The 17124-nt window shown below is 33.3% G+C and overlaps 2 protein-coding genes across 2 annotated transcripts; both read left to right on the forward strand.

Annotated features, from left to right (window-relative positions):
- Window positions 1–2074: 2074 nt before the first annotated feature.
- On the forward strand, window positions 2075–3844 carry LOC110019268 (pentatricopeptide repeat-containing protein At1g77360, mitochondrial-like). Its single transcript, XM_020716883.1, has one exon. It carries the CDS (start codon window positions 2186–2188, stop codon window positions 3704–3706), a length of 1521 nt encoding a protein of 506 aa, XP_020572542.1. The 5' UTR covers window positions 2075–2185; the 3' UTR covers window positions 3707–3844.
- Window positions 3845–8937: 5093 nt separating this feature from the next.
- LOC110019296 (wee1-like protein kinase) lies at window positions 8938–16742 on the forward strand. The gene is made up of 10 exons (XM_020716918.1): window positions 8938–9190; window positions 9837–9888; window positions 9998–10058; window positions 12080–12346; window positions 13329–13384; window positions 13760–13869; window positions 14189–14229; window positions 14447–14586; window positions 15088–15441; window positions 16353–16742. The coding sequence occupies exons 1-10, from the start codon at window positions 8970–8972 to the stop codon at window positions 16452–16454; spliced, it is 1404 nt and encodes a 467-aa protein (XP_020572577.1). The 5' UTR covers window positions 8938–8969; the 3' UTR covers window positions 16455–16742.
- The last annotated feature ends 382 nt before the right edge of the window (window positions 16743–17124 follow it).

Below are 17124 nucleotides of genomic sequence, written 5' to 3' on the forward strand. Positions count from 1 at the left end.
ATGGGTTAAACATGTTCTCACTAAAAGTAATAACGTTGACTGCAGCATTTTCGTCTGCAAATACATGGAAGAATTAATACAGACTTGCCGAGGTGACTGGAGTAATGAACTAGATTGACAGGCAGAAATGTCAAATTCAGAGCAGAATTTGCCTATACTCTTTGTTTGTAGAGTCTGTCTCGTATATAAACGATATTTTGTTGGAACTTGTTTTATTTGATTAATGAATGTTGAGATGGTTAACTGATTTTACTGTGTTAGGTTTATTGATACCTTATTAACATTCAAATAACATGACACTAATGCGGCAAACATAAATAACTTCACAAACAAGCTCAAATAATACCACAACAATACCTTAATAACATCTTAATAATATGACATTAAGAAAATTGATAACACCGCAAAAATAACACTGCGGAAAACTCTGATAACATCGTAGAGAACTCTGATAACATCGCGGAAAACTCCAATAACCCAATGAAAAACTCCAATAACACTGGAAAACATTGCAAAAAAAGCTGTGGAATAATCCAATAACATGACCGGGAAGTCTAATAACACCAGGGAGAGTCTAATAAAATCGGAGAAAAACTACGCCAGTAACACTACGGAAAACCGCAATAACACCGCAGTATAACTCCAATAACTCTACAAAGAAACTCAAATGATACCTCAATAACACCTCAATGACACGACAAGAAGAAGTATGATAACACTGCGGAAATAACAATGCAGAACTCCAATAACACAGCGGAAAACTCTGCCAGAAAACAACTCCAGTAAAACAATGGTCATACATATAAGAGAGCCCAAATTTGTAATTTCGCATGTCCAAAGATCAAAACCAGTTTCTGAGCTAGAAGACAAAACCAAGAGCTACCCTTACCTTAATTTCAATATCTAGTACTCTATTCTCTGAGAGGTGTTTTCGTATCTCACACTCTAAACTTTTATATTTACATATCACTTATAATTAATTTTTAATGTGATATTAAATATTTAAGTTCTATATATATGTAAATGTGAAAACTTGAATATGTAAATATGAAAATTTAATTGTTAGATATGTAAATGCATAAAAATTATGTGTCTTTATAAATATCCCATAAATTAAAATAAATTAAATTATTTACATAAATGCTATATTGTTTTAAAATATTTAAATATATAATCCATAATATTTAATATTTATATGCATAAAATTGAAACATTTAATATTGCATAAACAAATATCATTATCATTTATTTTCTTAAAGTGATATAATTTTTTTTATAAGTATATTCATCACACAAAAATTTTATAAATATAAATATAAAAATTACGTAAAATGTCAAAATAGGCTCGTGCTATTTAATAAAATCATTTTAATCCAAAAATTTATAAAAATATCAAAATAATCATCAATTTTTAAATTGTAGCTAAAATATTTTTCATAAAGATCTATTAAAGCTCAATTTTAACTATAATTTAAACATTTTCGGAATTATTTTGATGTTTATGTAAACTCTGGGAGTAAAAGGTGAGAATTATTTTGGCACATTATAAAAATTTAAATGTTAAATATATGAATTTACAAGAATTTAATAATAAATAAAAAATTTCATGATTTACATAAATTTCAGGTGAATATCCTTCTTATCATTTCCAAATAGGCTCGCTCGTATTTGACTCGTTTATATCTCAAGCTCAAAAAGTGTTTTCGTGTTCGGCTCGTTTGCTTAGTGACGACCGGAACACGAGTCGTTCACGAACAAAGAATTATTTTGACAATCTTAATCATGTAGTCAAAAGATGTTAGGGATTTAAACAAGATTTAAAACATCATTTCAATCTAATTTAATAATTTTTATTCTATTTTTTAATTAATATTTTTAATTGATTATAAATCTTTATAGCCTTGTACTCAATTAAATTTATATATATATATATATTATATATAAAATTGATTAGTAGTATTTAGAACTAAAACGATCCAAATATATAATTGATTAGTAGTATTTAGAATTAAAACGACCCAAACATAAATTTGTTGCTCCTTAACTTAGAACGAGCCTAACACGAGCTTCGATATTGAGCCTGCGAACAGCCCTATTTACAAAGGCCACCCTAAGCACCATAACTTCAACAGCGAGCCTGTGAAGCTTTCTAGGGTTTCCAAGCGGAGAAGAGTGGAAGACGGCAATGTTCTCGCATCGGAGACGCCTCCCCGACGAAGACGACCTACTCCGTTCCCCCTACGGCAAGCGCCACCACCGCAGCTCTCCTTCCCCTTCTCGCCGCTCAGCCACTCCCCCCAACAAAAGTCGCCGGTCTTCCTTCTCCTCCTACCTCGATGTCCCCAACCTACCCTCCAAGATTCGTCTTATATGCGAAATCATCGCCTCTTCACACTCAATTGAATCATCTCTCAACGATCAGGGTATCACCATCACCTCCGATGACGTCGAGGAAGTCCTCAAGCTCTCCTACTCCCACCCCGCAGCTGCCATCAAGTTTTTCCGCTGGAGTGGCCCCCGCATCCGTCAGCAGCTGTCCCCTTACTCATGGAACCTTGTTGTCGACCTCCTCGGCAAGAACCTCCTCTTTGACGCCATGTGGGACGCCGTGGCCTCCATGAAATCCGAAGGCCTTGTGTCCCTCGCCACCTTTGCTTCCATCTTCTCCTCTTTTGCTGCCGCGAGCCGCCCCACTGATGCCATTGCCGCCTTCGAACTCCTCGTGCATCACGGCATTCCCCAGGATACCACTGCGCTGAATTCCCTCTTGTCGGCGCTTTCTCGCGAAGGTCTCACATCAGCCGCACTTGATACCTTCCGCCATATTTGGCTGAGAATCCCTCCCGATTCCGATTCATATGCCATTCTTCTCGAAGGCTTTGAGAATGAGAGGAATTCTTCTGGTGCATACGAGGTTTTTGATGAAATGATTCTTAAATTTGGCTGGGATCCAAGCAATGTTCCAGCTTACGACTCTTTCCTCAATACAGTCTTATCCCGCGGCAGAAGCGGCCTCGATGAATCCCTGAGGTGGCTGGCGAAGATGAAGATGCAAAGATGCTTCCCTGGCGTCAAGTTCATCGTCAACGCCATCGATGCTTGTGGTAAGCTCGGCGACTCGAAGGCGGCAATCATGCTCTGGGATAATCTCGTAGGCAGAAATGGAATGTTACCCACCACAGAGTTATACAATTCGATGATCTCTCTCTACTGTGATTTGAATCATTTGGAGGCCGCTTATCGATTCTTCGACGAAATGGTGCTCTACGGCGCGTTTCCCGATTCAACAACTTATGAGTTGATGCTTCGGCTTCTGATCAAGAACAAGCGGCGCGAAGAAGTTCCCGTGTTGCTTAACGAGATGCTGAAGAACGAGTTCGTTCCAAGCACGGCGATTTGTGATTCTGTGATGTATCTGTTCATGGATATAGGGGATTCTGAAACTGCTCTGAAGGTCGGGAAGATTATTATCGAGAAGGGGATTGCCGATGAGCGGATTGGGAACTCCCTGATTCTTTATTTGCGGGATCATAATCTGCTGCCGGAAGCTTGCAAATTTGCGGAGAATTTGATCGATAAAGAGATAAGATTGCACTCTTCCACGCTGTCGAAGTTGAAGAGCAGCCTGCAGCATTTGGGTAAGGGTTATATATATGAAAGCATTCTTACAAAATGGCAAAAGTTTTCCAGCGAGCGAATTTTGTAGATTTGCAGTGCTTTGATGTTAGAGTTTTGGTAATGCACTATTTGCTTACCTCCATTAATTTAGTTATTTATGCTGAGAGAACTTAATTGAGGTGCAACGTTTTAAGTTATATACTGCAGTTTACTTTCTTCTGAATTTTACCTTGAGGTTCCATAAAAGTTCTTTTTTTTGGGGAATTTACATGCATACCACAAAATTCTTATGGATTTACTTATTAGACACCAAAAGTTTGCTATTTACACTTTTAATAATGCCTTCGTTCCATAAGCCTATGCATGAAAAGGTGTATTTCACTTTTAAAGAGATACGGATTGTGGTATTTTTGCATGATCTGAAGGATTTGAGTAGTATGCATGTAATTATGAATGCTTAGGTGTTTGTTATGTAAATACATTAGAATTGTGTGGTATGTATGTAAATGCCAATAGTATTAATTTATTTTCATATTTTTGTTACAAGAGTAGGATTGGGTAATGAAGATTTATAAGGCTGACTCGAAAAAATAAGGCTGACTCAAAAAATTTGGGATAAGATGGAGGAGAACATTTAGAAGCTTTTACTTTATTACAATTATCTTAGTTTGATGTTTTAGTGGCAAATTTGTATGGCTTTATCAAGCACAGGGTTGCTCAAGCAATTCTTAAGTCTGTTTTCCTTATATGAAAATCTGTTTTTCGAGTTGCAGAGCTGAATATTGTCCTATGATGAAAGGGGTGTACTTTCTTACATTAGCTTCAAATGAATTAGGTAAATTTACATTCGTAGTTCACAATGCTCATGTATTTACATATCTCACCCGTAAAGTTTCATACTTACATACATAACACTTTGGTGCTTCAAACATATGCGTGAAGGTGTATTTCACTTTTAAGAAGTGGTAATAGTGAAATTGTTGATTTGAGTGCTATGTGTGTAAATATGATAGTTATGGTATGAGATGTGTAAATACATAAAAATTGTGTGCTATGTATGTAAATTCCTTAAAGAGTTAAGGTCATAATTCTTCTAAATCAAACTATAGGGAAATCCATAATGGAGGCAATAATGTATAGCCATTAATTAGCGGAGCTTGTGTAAAATTAGCGGAGCGTGTGTAAAATTATGTATTTTTATGCGGTGTTCCTTTTTTTTTCTTTTCACTATCAACAATGAATTTAAGTTTCATCTATGTCCTGACTCTCTTACTCATTAGCCACTCTTAAACGCTTAACCTCGACCATTTTACCTACTTGAGGGTAAGGAACATCGAATTGATGGTGGCCATTTTACCTACTTGAGGGTAAGGAACATCGAATTAATTGTGGAATAGTGATCAAAATAGTGATTTCATCATTCCAAAAAGGAATCCTTTTCAAGTGATTACTATAAATCAACTCTCCTGACATTGTTAGCTTGGAAGCTCATGTCAAATATTCCTTAAAGATAAAAGTTGAGAATAAAGCCAATACAAAATTTTTGTTGCACTGATGTGGGAGCGTGCCAGAAGATGCGGAACCGTGACTTTCACACACGTGGGAGGTGTGTGGGATCCTCTACGATATCGGGAAAAGTCAGCAGTTTTGGCCGATCCAACCCGTGGGCCGCAATTTTATATTATTAGAAATAGAATTAGGGCTATTTTAATTTGAGAACTATTTGTTGGGGCATTTCCATGTGTAGTGCACAATTTTTTGCATTCATGTTTTTGACCGCTAAACTTTCATATTTGCACATCTATCACTCAAGTCTTTAATTTCATATAAAAATAGCACTATTATCATTTTTAAAAGTGAAATACATATTTTCATGCATAGATTAAAGCACCAAAGTGTTACCATGTAAATTTGAAAATTTAGGTCTGAGATATGTAACTACATAAGAATTCTTTGCTATGTTTGTAAATTTTCTTTTATTTTATTAGAAATATAGTTAGAACTATTTAATTTTGACGACGATTTATATATTTTTTTGTATCCTAATTTAGGGGATTTTGGCTTTTGGTTTATACAATACAAATTGTTTCCTGTAGTTTATTCTTACCGAGCTTGTATCCTTTGATATTTTATTAGATGTTATGTGTCTGTAGTCTGATTTGATCATGACTTTAATCTCTCCCGGACGTCTGATGACCTCCTCCGCCGCCGGTGTCAAAACCCATCAGTAGTTTCTTCTGCTTTCAAGCGGCGCTATTTGCGTCGGCTTTCAGCCAACATTACTTCTCTGTTCTATGATACTATTATCCTAACCCATCTCTTGATCTGTCTGCACTGTTTAGACCATAGTTCGGTGTCACTCACTCATCTCAAAGCAAAAAAAAATGATAGTAAGTCCTAAACATCCTCATCATATTTAGATCAGAATATCCCCACCCAAAGTATTTACCTATCTACAGCTGCACATAGCACCTAAATTTCATCACATTTAGTGGAAAAAAAAAAGAAGGCAGGAAGCACGAAAAGGTCCTTCCTATATATCTGTCATCCCAACTTTTGCGAGTTCTAAGGACAATACAGTCACGGATTTCACACTTTGTTCTACATCCTGTTCATTTGAAATTTAATTTGCAGCCTCAATTTATTTCAGTAAATGACTGAAAAAGATGGAAAAGTATGCTGAAACTGAAGCTATTTCTGCTGCCATGTCGTGCTATTTCACGTGGAAAATTGTTTTGAGAACTTTATCTAAGATGTATGCAATTCTCTCATATTCTCTTAAATTTTCTTTCAAAGCTGCATTCTTCAATTTTCATGTTATGTGATATGTGCATTGAATCTGCACAGCTTGTCTCAAATGCATGCGGCCTTTTTTTAGTCCCAAAGTTTATAGAAATATCAAAACAGTCTCTGATTATTTTAAAATTGTGTTCTAAGTATTTTTCATGAGAATTATCGCAACCTCAATTTTACAAATATGTACTCTTGAATTTAAATATTGTAACTTTGGACTCTCTTTTGATGCACTTGCTCTACGGATATTGTATGAACTTATTAATTTTTTGTTTGAGTTACATATATATCACTCAATTCATATTTATTTACATTTCTTTTACATGTTACACCTCTACGCTTCAATTTTTATCAAACAAAATGTGGTTGAGTTTATGTTTTTTAAGGAATTAATTTTGTTGATTGGAGCTACGTCTTAATAAGGCGCGCATTTTCTGTTCGGACACCTGACGTACCTCTACGTGTGGCGCATGCTATTCCAGAGTTATTTTCAGGTTATTTCTGGGTTATTTTCAATAATCCTGAAATAACCCAGAAATAACCTGCGGTCGTTATTTTTAAGTTATTTCTGAAATAACCTGAAAATAACTCAGGAATACCCTGCGCCGTACGTAGAGCTACGTCAGGAGCTCGCACAGAAAAATTTTTGCTTAATAAGAGCCACTGATGAACAAGTTCAATTGATGCACATTTAAATGCACCAACTATTATCAATTGATATTTGGGGCATTTACATACATAACATATCATTCTTATGTATTTATATTTCTAACAACATTTTTTTTTGCATTTATACCACCCAAATATTTCATGTCACATCTAAAGTGCCTATTTTAAAACGTGAATTGTCGGCAAAAATTGAAGTTTGGGTGTTATATGTGTAAATACATAGGAATTGAGTGGTATATGTATAAATCTTAAATCATGTCACTCTATAATGCCTATTTTAAAACGTGAATTGTAGGCTAAAATTGAAGTTTGGGTGTTATATGTGTTAATACATAGGAATTGTGTGGTATTTGTGTAAATCTTTAAATTTTTTGGCTCCCATTCGACCTGTTTTACAAATAAGTCAGATTTTCTTGTTTGTAAAGTTTGTTCTATAATATTTTAATTTAAAGGAATTATTGTAATTTTGAATTATCTTTTTGCGATAATTACATACAGACCACCCGAAACATTCATATTTACATTGTTGATTTTTTTCAAAACTATTTAAAATTGTAATGAAAGATTTACATGCATGCCCCTCAATTCTTATGTATTTATATCCAACGCCTAAACTTTCATTTTTACATATATGCCACTTTATCCGTACACGAGATAGTGTGTTTAGTGTTTTTTTATGTGATTGAAAATTTTGGTCGGTTTAAATGTAAAAATTAATTTTAGGTGTTAGATATGTAAAGGGTGGTGTGTATGTAAATCCACAAATATTTATTTATTTTTTAAAATTTAGCAGATCCTCAATCCTGATAATATTATCAAAAGTTTATAAGTCATGATACTCTTATAAATAGTGATATGTATGTACTTATCCTAAGAAAAAGTATATTACATTTCTCACCCTCAAAAATGATCTAATAACTATTATCATACCAAGATTTACAAATTTACATATCTAAGATCAAAACTTATTTTACACACATATAACCTTTCATATGCACAAAAATGCACATTTCATTTTTTAAAGTTAAAATGATGATGATTTTTATATGGCATGAAAAATCTAATGGTATAAATGTAAATAAGCAAAGCTGATGTTAGATATGTATATCGAAAAAATATTACATCAGGACTCCTAACGTAGAGCTACGTTCGGATTGCAATATTCGACTGTGTTACGTGAATATTTAATTTGCGTTATTTGTAAAAATGATGTGTTATTCGAGTATTATATGGTGTTATTCGATTATTTTGCGCTGATATTGAAATATTTCATCGCGTTACTTGATTTGGGGCTGAAATATTATTGGAATATTTCCTGCATTAATTGATTTGGGATTGTGTTATTCAAATAACATAGTGAAAATTGAAATAACACGGGCAATGTGCCGAATAATATAGCCCCAAATCAAGTAACGCGATGTAATATTCCAATAATACCGTAAAATAATTGAATAACAATATATAATACTCGAATAACATAAATATTCCAATAACACCACAAAATAATTGAATAACAATATATAATACTCAAATAACATATTTTTTTATAAATAACATAAATGAGATATTCTCGTAATACAATCAAATATATCAATCTGAACGTAACTCAACATTAGAAGACCTGATGTAATATTTTTTGGTAATAACAATTTCGTTGCATGTGAATAAACCCTACCCTCCCGCCAATACCCATTTTTTTTATTTTATATTCTGCAACCAAATAATGGAGTTTGGGGCTTCAGCAGCTGAATAAAAAGTCTTTCTCGGGAAGGAAGGAAAGTGGACAATGAGGAAGAGGAAAGCCCCCATTCATCGAGCTAGAGCACGCCTGCCTGGCTGCGGGGGCGGCGCCGGGGGTGGCGACGGCGGCGAAGGTTGTGGTGGCGAGTATGAAGAAGTCGATTCCCGCCGGCGATCTCTCTCACCATCTCGAAAGAATGCCTCGTTTTCCTCTTTACAAGCTTTCCGGTCCTCCTCCTCCGCCTCCTTCTCGCTTCCAGAGAAAGCTTATGGAGGTATCGGATGGTTTGGATGCTCCCTCCTCTATCGGGGATGGTGTGGTGGAGATCCCGGGTGATCGCGATTGCATCCTGAGCCAAGATTTTTTCTGGTGAGTTGTTTCGGAGATGGTTTGTTTGATTTCTTATTGCATTTTTGCAGTTGAAATTTTATTTTATCTTACTTCTTTAACTTTTAAGTTTGTATGAACTATTGCGTAAGGACTCGTTTGGTTGCTTGTAAATGGAACTACGCTTTGAGAATTGTTGGTTTTGTTTTGGTTAATTTACATTGATTTTGCTAAGATTTGTGGATTTTAAAATCAATTTTGAATTAACTGATTGAATTAGTTTTTGTCTTCAAGCCACCAAATGTGCCCTAGAAGCAGATAGAAGAGGAATTGAATTTCATGACAATTTAGAAATAAAGAAATAAATTTCTCCAAAAACTATTGTGACTTCCTCAGCCAAATATTGGGGTAATCAGAACCCAAAGGACTTGTTTTGGGCTAAACACAAGAGTCGCACTATCTCTCATTCTTGAGCTTCCCTCAAAACTGCTTCTACAACTTAACCTTCTATAGTCTTAAAGATGAACTGTTTTATTTGAAGTCGGGTAAGTATTAAGTTCAATTAAAAGAGGCAGTTGATGGGTGTACATGGTTGATGAGAGATGTTATTAGTATACAATGCATAATTCATCTTTGTATGTTATTTTGTTTTTTGTGATCAAAATCGGTTTTTTTATCTTTTTTGCAGTACTCCGGATTATGTAACTCCTGAAATACCAAATAATTTGAAACAGAATAAGGTGAGATGTGCAGTGCTTATATTAGTCTTGGTTTCTGTTCTTTTCTGTGACATTTTTTTCCTGTTACTTTCTGTAACTATTTTATATGAATTTCTGGTGTTTGAAGCAGGAGAACATTGCTTGCCCAAAATCCCCCGAAAAATCTGTTAGGAACAAGAGGCATAAGCAAGGTAAGTAGAAATTTACTCAAGGTTTTTCTCATCTCTTTTTGGGGCATTTAAATACATACCATCTAATTCCTATATATTTACATATCTAACATCTAACGTTACTCTTTTATATTTATACCTCCCAGATATTATATATCACATCAAAATTACACCTTTTTAAATTTTGAAAAGTGGATTACACCGTTTCATGCATAGGTAAGATGACATGTACGTAAAAATTGAATTTTAGATGTTAGATATGTAAATACATAGGAATTGAGTTATATGTTTGTAAATTTTTGTTTTCCTTGAACCTCATTGGTTTTCTATTTTGATAAGAATGACTAGCCACGTTGGGGGTGCTGTTTTCTATGAAAGGGGTTGATTTTTTGCTTTATATTATTTCACCACAACAAGGAATAATAATGCTTATGTGAGCACTTTCAAGTTACAAATTTCTTTTAGAAATACACATTTCCACTATTTTTATTTTCCTTTGCTTCCCACAAAGCCATCAATGAAGTTTCTAGTTTTCATCACCATTCTTGCATTGTTTTTCTCTCATGAGAATTGATGCTAGAGAAATGTGGAGCACAATCTTGGCTGAAAAATCTTGACCTATATTATCCGAGGCTTTAGGATTTTTTTTTTTTCGTTTAGTAGCTTGAACCTTACTAACACAAAAAATAAGAGATGGAGGAATAGAATAGAGTAGGCGAAAATTTACTCCTCTTATATTACTACAACAATAGCAACAAGAAACTCTCTCATCTTACGCGTCAGTAAAATTCTGATATAACCTATAGACAAAACAAGATCTAACATCATCCATGATTGAAATTTGTAATTTAGAACTTTTATGGTCTTATTAAATCTAACTTCTCCATTCATTGCAACCATTTAATATTTTTTTTCTTTTCTAAAGCTTATTGAGTGTTTCCATTTTCATATCTTTTTTCAACAAGGTCCCACCAAATGCAACAAGTCATGAACTTCAGTTAGAACATTATTGACTCTTGGTGCAAAAAGCTAGAGATGAGTCTCATGCATCACCATAGTGAATTTTTATGATAATCTCATAGTTTATTAACATATTTGTAATGTCATCTATTGTGCTCTTTGTAACCAATTCTTTTAATTATTAAACTACTGTATTCCCCCTTCTCTTATCTTTTGTGTTAGTAAAATTTTGGTATAACCTACACAAATCATGATCTAATATTAGTTGTAATTGAAAAGTGTAATATAAAACTTTATGGTTTTTTTAAATATTAACTTCTCCATTTAGTGCAATCATAGAATAATTTTTGCTTTTCATCTCCTTTTTTATATCTTCTTTCAACAAGGTCCTACCAAATGCAACAAAGCATGAACTTCAGTTAGAGTATTATCGACTCTTGGTGCAACATACTAAAGATAGAGACTAGTCTCATGCATCTCTGTAGTGAATTTGTATGATTATCTCAACAAATCATGAACTTCATTTAGAACATTATTGACTCTTTTAAATCATGAACTTCATTTAGAACATTATTGACTCTTGATGCGACATACAAAAGCCAGAGATTAGTCTTATGCATCTCCATACTGAATTTTTATGATTATTAGCTACTTTATCAACATATTTGTAATGTCACATATTGTGCTCTGTGTAGACCAATTCTTCTAATTATTAAACTACCCCCCTTCTCTATCTTTTGCGTTAGTAAAATTCGGGTATAACTTGCAGACAAAACATGATCTAACATTATTCGTGAATGAAAAGCGTATTCTAAAACTATTATGGTCTTGTTCAATCTAATTTCTCCTTTTAGTGCAACCATCGAATAATTTTTGCTTTTCTAAAGCTTATGGAATGCTTCCATTTTCAGTTCGAGTATTATCGACTCTTGGTTTGACATATTAAAGCTAGAGATGAGTCTCACATAACACCATAGTGAATTTTTATGACTATTTCCTACTTTATCAACATATATAATGTCACATGTTTTACTTTTTGTAAATCAATACTTCTAGTTATAAAACTTTTTGCTTTGACTCAGTTTGTTCTCCACCCAATTCACAATCCACCAGCATTCAACTCCATGAAGAGGATGCTGAACTCAAGTTTGACGAATTTGGCTTCGAAGATCTTAATGAATGCAAGTCGGTAGGACCTGCTTTGGAAAAGAAACAACGATTTGTTTCTCAATCTGCAGTAGCATTGCGGTGCCGAGCCATGCCACCTCCGTGCATCAAGAATCCATATATAATTGAGAATTCATCAATCGAACTCGATGTTTTCGGGGACCGGATTGCAAAAGTTACGGGTATATTTTTCCATTGTATTTTTTTTTCCATTTTAATTAGGGGCATTTACATACATACCAGCCAATTCCTATTTATTTATCTATATAATATCTAACACCTGAACTTTACTTTTTGCACTTATACCACCCAAATCATTCAAATCACATAACAACTAAGTTAAGTGTTGCCGAGAGTGTTGCCGAGATAGAATGATTAGGTGGATGAGTGGCTTTACACTTAGAGACAAAATGCGAAATGATTATATCTGTGATAGGGTTGGTGTAGCCCCAGCAACGGACAAAATTAGAGAAAGTCGTTTTAGATGGTTTGGTCACATTAAACGTCGACCATCTGATGATCCGTCCGAACCATCTGATGATCCGATTAGGTGAGTAGATGTTTTAGATTCGACTTATGTTAAGAAGGACAAAGGTAGACCTAGGAAGACTTAAAAAACGATCTTAATTTATTACAACTAAATGAAAATATGACACTAAATAGGACAGAGAAAAAGGATTCATGTAGCCGACCCCACGTAGTGGGATTAAGGCTTTGTTAAGTATATAACTCCTAAACTTTGCTTTTTACATTTTTACCACCTAAATCTTTCATACCACATAAAATATATAACTATTTTAACTTTTAAAAAGTGAAATATACCTTTTCATGTATAGTTAATTTGGCATATCTTAAAAAATTGAAATTTAGGTGTTAGATATGTAAATACATAAGAATTGAGTGGCATCTATCTAAAATCTTCCCTTTAATTACTATGGAACTGCTGCACTATCCTTGATTTTTTGTCCTGGTTTTTTTTTTTAGTTTTTGAGCATATATGCATATCAAATATCAATTTGAAGATAGAAGAGTATATTAGCTTTAGTTAGAACTTAAGAATATTAACCATTAAATTACAGTTAGTGTTGCTTTTAATAAAACTCGGACCTTTGACTTGGGGTTTTTAATGGTTAATATTTATAAATTTTAACTGTTTATTTGCAGGTTTTTCTCCATCAATTGGTGGTGCACGCTACCGCACTGATTTCCATGAAGTCGAGGTAATGTTGATATGGTTTTTTTTTTTTTTTTTGTGGGGAAATTTTCATAACTCCGGCATAATTTTTATGTATTTACATATCTCACACCTATACTTTCATATTTACATACATAGCATTTTTGTGCTTTAAACTTATGCATTTAAAGGTGTATTTCACTCTTAAAAAGTGATAATAGTGCTATTTTTTATGTGATATTAAAGACTTGAGTGCTACGTGTAAATATGTAAGTTTAAGTGTGAGATATGTAAATACATAAGAATTGTGTGCTATGTATGCAGATGCCCCCCCTTTTTTTAAACCTTTCCAAGATTTACATCAAGAAGCTATCTTTTTTATAGTAACACCCTTTTTATTTTGTCAAAACATTTTCATCAGCAAATTGGCAGTGGAAATTTCAGCAATGTTTTCAAAGCGTTAAAGAGAATAGATGGTTGCCTTTACGCTGTGAAGCATAGTATAAAACAATTCCGTAATGACATGGAAAGGTTTTTTAACTCTCAACTTGACAGCATTAGTTAATTACTGTTCTTAAATTTAAAGGAAGATTTACATACATGCCACACAGTATTTACATATCTAACACCTAAACTTTAATTTGTACATGCATGCCGCTTTGACTATTCATGAGTTGTAATCCACTTTTTAAAAGTAAAAAATGGTGGTATTTTTAATGTGATAGGAAAGATTGGGGCGGTATAAATGTAAAAAAAGTAAAGTTTTAAGTGTTAGATATGTAAATACATAAGAATTGAATGGTATCTATGTAACAGCCGTAAATATTAATTTGTTGCTTTGATTTGGCAGGAGGTTTGCTTTGCGGGAAGTTCAAGCTCTGGCAGCCTTAGGTGTGTTTCCTTTAGCATCCATATCTTTTTTTGCATTTAATAATTTTTTTTAGGGGGGTTTGCAGACATACCACTGAATTCTTACATATTTGCATATCTGACATCAAATTTTTATATTTACTTGTATAAAACCTTAATCTGTTATAATTTAGTAGTATGCATCTAAATCTCTCAATTATTTTTTAATATTGAGATATGTCTCTGCGCTTCTGGCCAGGTCATCATGCAAATATTGTTGGATATCATACTTCCTGGTTTGAAAATGATAAACTCTATATTCAAATGGAACTTTGTGAACACAGCCTATCCAAAGGCTGCATACGTAAGAGTGGAGATGTATTTGAAGTTTTGTACCAGGTACATTTATTATTTGTATTTTGTTATATATATAGATATATATGATCTAGTTGTATATGCGGAACACGACCGCCTTTTTATTTTTCTAGTATATAGTATCGAGAATGATGAATGTTTTTTATTTATTATTGTGTGTTGTTTGTACGGGGACGTGCATGACTTGTAAACTCTTAGGATGGGATGATATTATTATTTAAAACTTTATAATTTATTGCATTAATGTTGTAACGAGTAAAGTGCTAAAATAGTCGTTTGACTATTTACATGGGGTTAATTTAGTCTCAGAGTTTAAAAAGTGCTAAAATACTCCCCAATATTTTAATGGATCTAAAACAGTCCTCCTCGGGCCTATTTTAACTCATTTTAAATTAGTTATGGAACTAAACTTACATTTTTATGAACTCTCGGACTAAAATGACCACTCGGGAGACCACTTTGACAATTTTCTCATTTCATAACATATTCTTTGAAACTTACAGCAGACTGACAATTATGTCTCAGATGTCTACAGCACTGAATTTTATGCACTGCCAAGGCATAGCTCATATGGATGTGAAGCCTGAGAATATTTATGTGAAGCATTGTGTTTATAAGCTTGGAGATTTTGGCTGCGCAATTCTTACTGATAAGAGTCTGCCTATTGAAGAAGGAGACTCCCGCTATATGCCTCAGGAAATACTGAATGATAAATATGAGCATCTTGATAAAGTTGATATATTTTCTCTTGGAGCAGCCATTTATGAACTTATTAAAGGTTCTCCCCTTCCTGAATCTGGTTCTCTCTTCTGTAATCTTAGAGAGGGAAAGATCCCTTTGCTTCCTGGGTATTCTATGCAATTTCAGAATGTGCTGAAGGTAATTGTGCACTCCTTTTTATTACAAGTAATTCTTATGTACTTATATATCTAATAGAAAAACTTCAATTTTTACATGCATGCTATCTTACCTATGCATGGAATGTTGTGTTTTACTTTTTAAAAGTTAAAATTGTGGTATTTTTTATGTGATAGTTTGTGTTAGATATGGAAATACATAGGAATTGGGTGGTATGTATGTAAATGGCCCTTTCTAGTATTTTGTTGGAAAATTTACATACATACCACACAATTCCTATGTATTTATATATCTAACACCTATCTAACACCTAAACTTCATCTAACACCTAAACTTCTATTTTAACATATATGATACCTTTTATACCTTACCTATGCATAAAAAGATGTATTTCACATTTTAAAAGTTAAGATAGTGATATTTTTGATGTGATATGAAAGATTTGGGTGGTATAAATGTAAAAAAAATAGACTTTAGGTGTTAGATATGTAATTCTAGGAATTGGATGGTACAAAACTAAAGAATATCTCATTAGGATGTTAATGATTGGGCCTCTATGTGTTCATGTTTGGCCCGTTCAAATTTTATTTTGTTTGAATTCGACTTGCATTCAATGATGTTTCAAAATATGAATAATTACATACACACTAATCAATTCTTATTTTACATATCTAACACCTAAACTTCAACTTTTTACATATATGACATTTTACCTATGCATGAAAAGTTATATTTCACTTTCTAAAAGTTAAAAGAGTGGTATTTTTTAGGTGATATGAAAGCCTTTGGTGGTATAAATTTAAAACATGAAGTTCAGGTGCTAGATATGTACATACATAGGAATTGGGTGGTAAATATGTAAATGCCCCTTTTTTTCAGTATTTTGTAGATTATTCTGCAAAACTTTGAATCTTGTCCAAATAATCTCGCAGGCTATGATGGATCCTGATCCAGTGAAGAGACCTTCTGCAAGAGAGATAATGGAGAATCCCATCTTTGAGAGGATAAGGAAAACTAAATCAAGAAAGGAGTAACAATATTGTTAATTCTGTTCTGAAATTTGGGGAGCTGAGGTTGGAAGAATAAATTTCAGGTATTAATTGTATTTTTTTGCTAATTATTCAGCTACCATTTTTATGGTATTGTAAAGATGCTCAGTAATTAAGTTTTAACTTATGAGCAGTGGAGCATTGCATTGAGGCATCCTAATCTTTAGAGGTTTATGGAGCAGCTTTGATTTTTGTAAAATTGACCGTTGGAACGCTTTTTGTATTAGGGTTCCTGTTTGGATGAAATGAGGAATATGATTCGGGTTTTGAAAATTTTTAATTGAATTAATTTGCATCTACTTATAATGTTTTCATTTGCATATTAGATTTATTTTGATGGAAAATTTTGGGTCAGGTTTGGGTTTTGTTTTGAGTATAATTACATACGACCGTTCAAAACATTGATAATTATAAATCAACCACCCGGGTGATTTTTTTTGAACTATTGAAACCAATGTATTTACGTCTGTCATGATCAAATTTTATGAATTTGAAAAAAAATGTCTCTTTAATTTATCTTTTTCTTGTATCATATCATGGAGAAAGATTATTTTGGGGCATTTGCATATATAACACACAATTATCATGTATTTATATAAAGGCCAAAATAATCATGACTTTATATAAGATTATTTTAGTCCCAACTTTTATGTGT

Source organism: Phalaenopsis equestris, unplaced genomic scaffold (genome assembly GCF_001263595.1).
Source record: "Phalaenopsis equestris unplaced genomic scaffold, ASM126359v1 Scaffold000054, whole genome shotgun sequence".
Classification (NCBI taxonomy): Eukaryota; Viridiplantae; Streptophyta; class Magnoliopsida; order Asparagales; family Orchidaceae; genus Phalaenopsis; species Phalaenopsis equestris.